The sequence below is a fragment of the Salvelinus sp. IW2-2015 genome, linkage group LG23 (assembly GCF_002910315.2).
Source record: "Salvelinus sp. IW2-2015 linkage group LG23, ASM291031v2, whole genome shotgun sequence".
Taxonomy (NCBI): Eukaryota; Metazoa; Chordata; class Actinopteri; order Salmoniformes; family Salmonidae; genus Salvelinus; species Salvelinus sp. IW2-2015.
Genome location: NC_036863.1, coordinates 12,611,577 through 12,621,871, shown reverse-complemented (window position 1 = coordinate 12,621,871; position 10,295 = coordinate 12,611,577). Strand labels below are relative to the sequence as shown.

General features: G+C 41.8%; 1 protein-coding gene across 3 annotated transcripts; it reads left to right on the top strand.

The window, feature by feature from the left end:
- Nucleotides 1–956: 956 nt before the first annotated feature.
- Nucleotides 957–9,918, top strand: adad2 (adenosine deaminase domain containing 2). 3 transcript variants are annotated; one of them, XM_070434364.1, is made up of 9 exons: nucleotides 957–1,409; nucleotides 1,844–2,323; nucleotides 2,804–2,944; nucleotides 3,127–3,277; nucleotides 3,525–3,692; nucleotides 7,269–7,483; nucleotides 7,584–7,821; nucleotides 8,061–8,195; nucleotides 8,406–9,918. In XM_070434364.1, the coding sequence occupies exons 2-9, from the start codon at nucleotides 1,864–1,866 to the stop codon at nucleotides 8,551–8,553; spliced, it is 1,656 nt and encodes a 551-aa protein (XP_070290465.1). In that variant the 5' UTR covers nucleotides 957–1,409; nucleotides 1,844–1,863; the 3' UTR covers nucleotides 8,554–9,918. The 3 variants fall into 3 exon arrangements, with proteins under 3 accessions (XP_070290465.1, XP_023823305.1, XP_070290466.1); XM_023967537.2 differs by having other exon boundaries at nucleotides 957–1,587; XM_070434365.1 differs by having other exon boundaries at nucleotides 961–1,402; nucleotides 8,061–8,193; nucleotides 8,406–9,916.
- The last annotated feature ends 377 nt before the right edge of the window (nucleotides 9,919–10,295 follow it).

Below are 10,295 nucleotides of genomic sequence, written 5' to 3'. Positions count from 1 at the left end.
TGGTCAAAACATATTGATACAACAGTAGCTAAGATGGGGGGAAGTATATCAATAATAAAATGCTGCTCTACCTTCTCAACAGCACTATCAACAAGGCAGGTCCTACAGGCCCTAGTTTCGTTGCACCTGGACTACTGTTCAGTCGTGTGGTCAGGTGCCACAAAAAAGGACTTAGGAAAGTTGCAATTGGCTCAGAACAGGGCAGCACGCCTGGCCCTTGGACGTACACAGAGAGCTAATATTAATAATATGCATTTCAATCTCTCCTGGCTCAAAGTGGAGGAGATATTGACTTCATCACTACTTGTATTTATGAGAGGTATTGACATGTTGAATGCACCGAGCTGTCTGTTTGAACTGCTGGCGCACAGCTCGGACACCCATGCATACCCCACAAGACATGCCACAAGAGGTCTACACAGTCCCCAAGTCCAGAACAGACTATGGGAGGCGCACAGTACTACATAGAGCCATGACTACATGGAACTCCATTCATATCAAGTAACTGATGCAAGCAGTAAAATTAAATAAAAATAAAAACATAAAAATAGACCTTATGAAACAGCAGGGACTATGAAGCAACACAAACATAGGCACAGACACATGCATACACACACGATAACATGCGCACTATACACACACATACATACACATGGATTTAGTACTGTAGATATGTGGTAGTGATGGAGTAGGGGCCTGAAGGCACACAGTGTGTTGTGAAATCTGTGAATGTATTGTGATGTGCCTTCATTTTGCTGGACCCCAGGAAGAGTAGCTGCTGAATGGGGATCCATAATAAATACAAATATAACCATAATCAATAAATGAACCAATCAATGTATTTGCATCGGCATGCATTTAGATTTTGTACACCACTTGCATGCAAATTCAAACACATGCCAGAGATGCCACTCCCTGCAGGCCAGCCTCAATGATGGGCATGGGATACATCTTATGTCAGAATTCACAACTTGTAGCAGGTTAGGAGAATTAACGTAATAGGTGAGGAGAATTAGGTTAATGTTAGGAAAATAGTTGAGGTTAGCTAAAATGCAAAACAATTCAACTTGACAAGATGTACGCCATCTAGCAATAGCCCAGCTCCAACGCATGCAGGAGCCTACATTTCTAGACAAACACAAAACGAGAAGAAGAAAAAAGTTATTGTATTGAACATAGAAACGCGCAATTTTCATATGTTGATGGGGTGGAGATTATGAATATGAAGTAGAACATTTTTGACATTTCCCTTTCAACGACGACTCACCATCAAGATTGTAGATGTGTGTAACGTTAGCTAAACAGCAACACTATTGTTTTATCCCAAACACGTCATAAGCTTCTGCTCGTGTCCAAATCCATCGAGGGAACGTCAACCTTCAATTGACATTTCGGGGTGACGGTAACAAGTTAAGTTTTATGTTCACAGCTAGAACCTTTAATGTGAAAGTAACGCTATGTGACTAAATAATTGAAAGATTCACGGTTGCTATGTATTAGGAAGCCAAACGAGGCTTGTTACAACTTGTCATTGCAAAACTCTTGTGCATATAACGAAAGTGAGTTTATCCTGCTGGATAAGGACAGGTAAATGGTTTAGCTTGCAAATTCAGTATAGAGAACATTTCGACCTATCTTGCTTCACAAACTTAACTGAGTTACTAGTTAGTTTTTTTGCTGTGGTTCCTGTAATGTCCAAGGACGATTATTAACAGTTCCGACCTAGGTCACTTTCGTTATATGGGCATTCATCATGCATTGATCATACATGGTAGGGCTGTAGTCAGAGAAATCCTGCCCTAACTTGGCTGATGTGTGAAATATTTTTGGCGTTACCTTTCAGTCTACAGCAGGTCTCATACAATGGTGGACCATAACGTTGTGAACAAGCGGCTGCCGAGAATGGCGGCCTCTCTGCTGAATCGTTTTCCCTCAGAGGGCGAGCCCGGGATGGAGATGCACCACCGGATCAGCAGCAGTGGTGGGGCCATGGGGCGAGATTTCGACTGTGATGTCGGTGACCCTCTGGGCTTCGACAAAACCCTATGTATTGATGGTGGTGGTTCCAGGACCCCAAACCTGCTGGGGCCGTTGCTGACAGAAGACTGCATGCCTGTCCAGAGGTCATCTTCCCCCAGGCTCCCTCTGCAGAGCCACATGCTGATGCCAGCTGACCTGGAGGATTTTAGCGATGACTGTGACGGGTACTCTCTCCCAGGCACACCGCCCCGGTCCGAGGGGGACATCAGCTTCCTCAAACAAGGGGTCCTGGACCAGTTGGACAACCTGGAGAGCAGCCCAAAGAGAGGCAAGCGGGTTGGAGGTGGGTGAGGGGCCAGGTGTCCCTTGTAAAAGAGGTCTTCTGACCTCAATGGGACTTCCTGGATAAATAAAATTGAGGGAACAGGCTACTTTCCCTGTAAAGGCACACATACTTAGATACTTCAGGATTTTGGAAATGAGGCCCTTTATCTACTTCCCCATAGTCAGATGAAATTGTGGATACCGTTTTTATGTATCTGTGTCCAGTATGAAGGATGTTAGAGGTAGTTGCGCTAACACTGGAAGTCTATGGGTATCTGTATATCAGATACCCATAGACTTCCAGCGATTGCGCTAACGCTAGTTAGCATTGGCTCGTGAAATCTCTAACTTCCTTCATACTGGACACAGAGACATATAAATGGTATCCACGAGTTCATCTGACTCTAGGCAAGTAGCTAGATAAAGGGCCTCATTGCCAAAATCCAGAAGTATTCCTTTAAGCACACTTTAGAAAGATCTTAATGAACATCTCCTCTAGCTGTGTTTCCAGTGGGTTACACAGACTGGCATAAACATCGAATGGCAGCAGTATGCAGCGAGAGGTTTGAGCGCCTCCTGAGGGAGTGTCCAGAGTTCCATAACTGCAAAAGCCACCTGGCTGCCTTTGTCTTAGAGAGAGGTGAGTTCTCCCATACTGCTCACTATAGGTTTCATTCCAGACCCAAAATAAGAATTCACCCCAAAATAGGACCCACTGCATTTTTCACATTGGGTAAACGTATGCTCAGTGTGAAACACTGTTCAGCCTAATCTTACATCGACAGTGTGTGTCTATGGGGTGTATTGTTGGTGTATCCTCAGAGGTGATTGACACCGGGGGCCAGTCCTGTGAGCGCTATGAGGTGGTGGCATTGGGCACAGGCCAGTCGAGCTACAGCGGCTGGCTTTGCTTCAGTGGCACCGTGGTGCATGACTGTCATGCCATCGTCATCGCCAGACGCGCTCTCCAAAGGTAGACTACATCCTGGTCGTGTTCATTTGGCACCAAATGGAATAAACAAACTGAAACAGGGAGGGATTACCTGGACTTGTCCAATTCGAAATGCTAATTTTTCTTTTCTGTTTTCCATTGTGCCCTAATGAACACAACCCTAATAGGATCCTTCTGATAATCCATTGTCTTCTCTTTTTGAGTTCAGCGTTGCCATTATTACTGGATATCAGGAAATAATGTGTAATATTCCTTTTTTTATGTACAGGTATTTGTTCAAGCAGCTGCTGCTGTTCTTCAGCCACGACCCCAAGCACAAGGAACGCTCCATCTACCAGAGCACCTCCGACAGCCACCTGCTCCAGCTCAAGCCCCAGATTTACCTGCACCTCTACACCAACCAGACCCCGAAAGGCGCCGCTCAGTGCATCCTCATGTAAGTGTGTTGTTCACGTCAAAGTGCGTGTATACATTTTTGGGTACTGTATGTGGGTCTTTTTATAAGCTAGGGTACCAGTGACAATTTCCTACACAGTACAACTTGTTACAGCTGCTGCTAAGTCATTGATAATAATCTGCCAATTTTTTCATGTCATTACATTAAGATATAAAGGGGATCATAGCTATATTCAATCAAATTCACGAGTTTAACCTGTTATCATGGTTGGTGTCTTGAAGGATTTGTTCAAAATTGTGACATAAAACAACTTTTCTGTCCTTGCGTTTAATCATTAATCAGCTAAATTAGACATTGAACTTGAACCTTGTAAGAATCCTGGATCTAGCTGTCAGACAGTTTTTTTTGTATGGAGATCTCAGAAATGCAGTGTAACTACCTAACACAGGGGTAGGCAACCCTGGCCCTGATGTTTTTGGTTTAACAGACCTGGAAGACCAGGTGTGTTGAATTTAAGGCAATCACTGAACTGATCAATTATCTCAGTTGGTCAGGTGTGGTACCTAGTTGGAACAAAATCCTGCGGCTATCCAGGAACAGGGTTTCCTTCCCACTGACCTAACATTTTGTGTCTCCTTATGTTACGGGGTGAAAACAGTTTTCATGGGCACACAAATACAAAATTATAAATGTGATTACAAAATCGAATGCTTCTAACCGAAAGAGTCACCGTACCTTGATACTTAAATTGATACTGTCATTATTAACGTGGCTCAATTATGCATAATACTTGTTGGATGTGCAGGCACTTGATTCCAGCTGGTTAGTTACGCCTTGATATTTTCACACATCATCTGCTCCAGGAAGGAATTTTCTTAATGACAGTCAAGTGACGAACAGCTGTTGTGATAGCGCATGCGATGCAACAACAGCCAATGTGCTGCAAAAAAGGTATTCACCAGGAATGTCCAGAATATTTGTGTATCATTCATTACTCCGGTGAAGACAGTTGTGATTGGATCCACGTTGATCTATATCCCTAGCGAATTGATGTTGATCATCTGTAGTCTGCTTGATTTACAGCAGGATCTCATTAAATTTAACAGGAAAGCATTAAGGTAACAAATTCATATTTTCATATGTATTTGTGCCTCGGATTGGACAGTCTGCAGTGCTTAATTTTGTAGGATAGGCTATCGCGCAACACCCAATGCTATTCCTATACATTATTCAGGATATAATGACAAATTACATGGCCTAGTGGGCTTATTCACAATATGAATAAGCCCACTAGGCCATGTAATTTGTTGTCATTTATATATGATCAATATGATCTTATTCACAATACAAGGGCCTTAAAGTAGCCTACTTGAATTTGGAGCTCAGAAAATCAAGTACTGGAATAGGCTGACCTTGAAAATCAGACATTTCCTCAATTTGGTGCTTGAAAAGTCCTTGTAGTTATTGTAGCCAATTTATAAGTTCTCCTGCTCCCTTCATTTTTTTATCAGATTTTGTGAGAGATGTGGCCCCTTCACATCAATTGAAGGGCGGTGTGGTTATTTTGAGGACGACAACTTCTAATGTTGGCGTCAACTTGGCTTTCCAATACAAATCCTTCTATTAAAAAATTTACCTGGGTTTTGGTCACTTTCCCATTATAAAAACAACGATGGTGAGATTAATGCTACTGCTATTCTTGGCTTTATTACTTGTGCCTGCGTTGGCCACATAGGCTAGAGAAAAATCTATTTAGTCCACATTATTCTCATATTTTAGAATGTAATAATAAATTGAATATCAATGTTTTGGCAAAAAAAAGTGGTAATGGCCTACTTTTTTTTACACTTTGGGGGCGGGGGGGGGGGGGGGGGGGTTCTATATTAGGCCCTATATGTACAATTATATAAATGACACAATTGTATAATCTTGAGGTCCTTGAAAATTACAATTAAGTTCTTGAAAAAGTACCCATTGACATATTCCCCATGTTGTTACAGCCTGAACTCAATGTATTAAATGTTTTTTTCTCACCCATCTATACACAATACTCCATAATGACAAAGTGAAAACATGTTTTTAGACATTTTTGCAAATGTATTGAAGTGAAATACAGAAATATATAATTTACATAAGTATTCCCACCCCTGATTCAATACATGTTACAATCACCTTTGGCAGCGATTACAGCTGTGAGTCTTTCTGGGTAAGTGTCACGTTCGTTATAGCGATGAGACCAAAGCGCAGCGTGATTTGAATGCATCTTCTTTTAATAAAGAAAGAACACGGAATGAACTATACAAAAACAACAAAACGAACGTGAAGCTATATAATCATAGTGCTGACACAAGCAACTAAACATAGACATAGATAATTACCCACAAAATACTCAAGGAATATGGCTGCCTAAATATGGTTCCCAATCAGAGACAACGATAAACAGCTGCCTCTAATTGAGAACCAATCTAGGCAACCATAGACATACAAAACCCCTAGACTGGTAACAAACCCATAAACATACAAAAACCCTAGACAGGACAAAAACATATAATCACCCATGTCACACCCTGACCTAACCAAAATAATAAAGAAAACAAAGAATACTAAGGTCAGGGCGTGACAGTAAGTCTCTTAGAGCTTTGTACACCTGGATTTTACAATATTCACACATTATTCTTAAAAAAAATATTCAAGCTCTGTCAAGTTGTTTGTTGATCATTGCTAGACAGCCATTTTCAAGACTTGCCATTGATTTTTCAATCTGATTTAAATCAAAACTAACTAGGCCACTCAAAAACATTCAATGTTGGTAAGCAACTCCAGTGTATATTTGGCCTGGTGTCAATGTCTGCTTTTTATTTTTACCCATCTACCAATAGGTGACCTTTGCGTGGGATTGGGAAGCCTCTGGTTGAATCTGTGTTTGAAATTCACTGCTTGACGGAGGAACCGTACAAATAATTGTATATGCGGGGTACAGAGATGAGGTAGTCATTCAAAAATCATGTTAAACACTATTATTGCACACAGAGTGAGTCCATGCAACTTATGTTACTTGTTAAGCTAATTTTTACTCCTGAATTTATTTAGGCTTGCCATAACAAAGGGTTTGAATAATTATTGACTCAAGACATTTCAGCTTTTCATTTAATTAATTTGTAAACATTTCTAAAAACATATTTCCGCTATGACATTAGGGATATTGTTTGTAGGCAAGTGACACACAATCTACATTTAATCCATTTTAAATTCAAGCGGTAACACAACAAAATGTGGAAAAAGTCAAGGGGTGTGAATACTTTCTGAAGGATCTGTATAGTCCTAGGCCTATATTGTTGTATAGGTGGAGTCCTGGGTCAATTTGCATATTCACTTTTATTTCTCTAAGTATACATGTGGAACTGCATGAAAATAATTTTTTGTTTCAAACCATTTAGAATTTTTAATCCAAATGTCACACGTCGGCCCCATTATTTATAGGAAGACATAAGATGATCGTTACTTGGAGTAATATTATTTGACAATATATCAATACTCTCTTGATACTCTAATGTATCGATTCCCCCCATCTCTATTAACTATGTCCTGTACATACTCCTATCTGTCTCTCCACAGGAAGTCTCTGAGCAGCAGCTACTCCTCTCTGAAGCTGCAGTGCCACGCCAAGGGCTCCCTGATTCCTGTGGCCTTCCTCCAACCCAGTGTGTGGGGCGCCCGCGTCTGCTGCATGTCCGACAGCGACAAGTTGTGCCGCTGGACTGTCACTGGGATTCAGGGCGCGCTGCTTAGCCACTTCGTCCAGCCACTGTACATCACCAGTGTGGTGCTGGGTAAACATTTCGCTACTGAACAAAGCCAATGGCTTTAAAATTGAAAAAAGAAAGACCCACAGAAATGAAAAACTTAGATATACTGGTCTCTATTATTCAGGTGACTCCAGCCAGTACTCTGAGAAGGTGTCGGAGACCATCAACAAGCGCCTGGGCGAGGGGGGCTGGGAGGAGCTGCTGGCCCCGCCATTCAGCAAGAAGAGGATTTTCTTCCTCAGCAGTGAGGGGGTGGGGCCTCCACTCAGCACTGCCCACTGCACAGACCTCAGCATCAACTGGTGCCTCGGGGACGCCAGCATCGAGGTCCTAGACAGCACCAAAGGCTTCACTGTGGACGGGTAAGTCAGAGCAGAGCAGGTCCTGGGGCCTGGGATGTTGGTTATATCAGGGCAAAGGACACAGAAATGGGGCTTGTTCAGTAGGGTGCAATCTTACAGAATACATCCCCTTGGCTTGTATATTTACATTCTACTACTTACTAGATATAGATTAGTACTTTAGACATCGGCATTGTGGTGAGAGTTTTCTTTGGTGCCTCAGGGATGGTAATGTTTTTAGACTTCTCTCTGTCCCTCAGTTCCCCATTTGTGAGTGGCTCTGGCTTCTCCAGCAGGCTGTGCAAGAGGGCCCTCTACAGCAACTTCCGCAAAATTGCAACTCTGGGAGGATACCGCTGCCTACAGGATCTCCCCACGTACCACAGTGCCAAAGTGTGTGTGTGTTAATTGCTAATCATTGAAAATGTAACCTGAATTGTGTAAGCTACTCTGTCAGTTTGAATGAACAGATTTATAATTGGCAGGGATGTGTCATTTATCATGTAATGCTGGATTATTTGAGTTTTTCTTTTGAAGGTATGAATGTGAGCCATTGATATGTATGTAGTCTGTGGTGAATGATTTGTGTAACCTTGTTGTTGCAGGTCGAGGCTCACTCCTACCAGAATGCCAAGACCGTGGTCAACCAGCAGTTCCTGTCCAACAACGCAGGTCCATGGAACTCTAAACACCTCGTGGACAGCTTCAGTCCCTGAGCCGCTCAGAGTGGAGGGTGGCACGGGGGTTCATTAGTAAGGGTTTCTTTGGAAGGACATAAGCGGTTGGAGTCTGTTACTTTCTGCATTAAAGGTATTCCCCCTGAGTTTTCCTATGTTCAAATAAGCAGTATTGCACGCTCTGTGTGCCAAGTTTGACAGGTATGTCTACCCGTTCTGTTTTCATCAAGTATTCAATAATGTGCAAAATAAAGAGAACTCTGAAGTTAATCAGATTTAAATCTTGAATTAAAGGTGAGCATGAAAACTAAAACTAGGCCCTGTGATTGACTAAAGTCCTGTCCAGGGTGTGTACTTGTGCATTAAGCTGCTTCATGCTACAGAATCAGGGAAATCGCAACTGCCCTATGAGCCGTTCTGGCTCGGACAAGACTTACTTACAGGTCCCATGAATTTAAGACCTTTTTAATGCCTCTTTGAGTGCAATTGAATACCAATTTTGGGTCTCCGCGCACCACACACCTGCTAATATTCCTCTCCAAGAATGAGCCCGTGTTGGCAAAAAGTTGGATTTTTAGGGCTATAGCCTAGATGGCTCATATTATCAGGCAGGTGTGCTATTTTAGCAATGAGCATAATCCTGTAGCCTTACGGATGTTGTAGGATAGTGGCTAGGCTATAGATGGCTGAAGCATGGGGTTGCCCATCTTCATTTGTTTAGGCTACCCCAATGGGCTGATCAATAGCTAGATCAAACTCAAGTGTTCAGAATTTTGGCTTCGATACCAATACCAGCTTAGTGTAATGATACTCCATACCATATCAGTACCACTGTCGGAAAAATGCCTTAGTAAAATATACAGCAGTGTTCCTGTATAAAACATGTGGTCAACTCTATTTGGAGAGCTAGGCCACTGGGTATGCAGCCTTTTGATCCAGCACTACTCAAACACATCGGAGTCCGCTTAACAAAGTCCTGTTGAGTTGTAGAATCTGGTGTGTTGGCGTAGGGCTGGAACAAAAGTCTGCACACCCAGTAGCTCTCCTGGAGTTATTATGCTGTAACATTAGAACATTAGCATACAACAAACAAGTCTAATAAAATAATTCCCTCATTCAATGAATCAGGTATAAAATGGCTATACTTCAAAGCAAGGTAGCTAAACAGGAGGGCTCGACTGACTTTATCCAGTCCAAAGTAAGACATTAAAATACACAAAACAAAAATATAAACACTATGTAAAGTGTTGGTTTCATGAGCTGAAATAAAATGTCCCATAAATGTTCCATATGCACAAAAAGCTTATTTGTCAAATTCTGTGCACAAATTTGTTTACATCCCTGTTGGTGAGCATTTCTCATTTGCTAAAATAATCCATCTACCTAACAGGTGTGGCATATCAAGAAGCTGATTAAATAGCATGATCATTACACTGGTGCACATTGTGCTGGGTAAAATAAAAGGCCACTTTGAAATGTTGTCACACAATGCCACAAAATTACTTCGGTAAGAGGATGGCAAAGTCACTGTCGGGAATTTTCTGTTTATCAACCCAGCTCTAGTTAGTGTTGTCGTCAATCAAAATGTATAGGCAGGGTTGGGTAGGTTTCTTTCTAAATGTAATCCGTTAGTTACCTGTCCGAAATTGTAATCAGTAATGTAACTTTTGGATTACCCAAACTCATTAACGTAATCAGATTACATTCCATTACTTTTAGATTACTTTCCCCTTAAGAGGCATTAGAAAAAGACAAAACTGTATGCTATCAATTGAATGACATCTATTGCAGGATAAATCAATGTTAAAGTTTACATAG

Bases quoted from the DNA above. Each gene is read 5' to 3' on its own strand.
- adad2 (XM_070434364.1), top strand. From the start codon at position 1,864: ATGGTGGACCATAACGTTGTGAACAAGCGGCTGCCGAGAATGGCGGCC. The intron at 3,278-3,524 runs GTAGACTACATC...TTTTATGTACAG, and splicing joins GCCAGACGCGCTCTCCAAAG to GTATTTGTTCAAGCAGCTGC. The intron at 7,822-8,060 runs GTAAGTCAGAGC...TCTGTCCCTCAG, and splicing joins AAAGGCTTCACTGTGGACGG to TTCCCCATTTGTGAGTGGCT.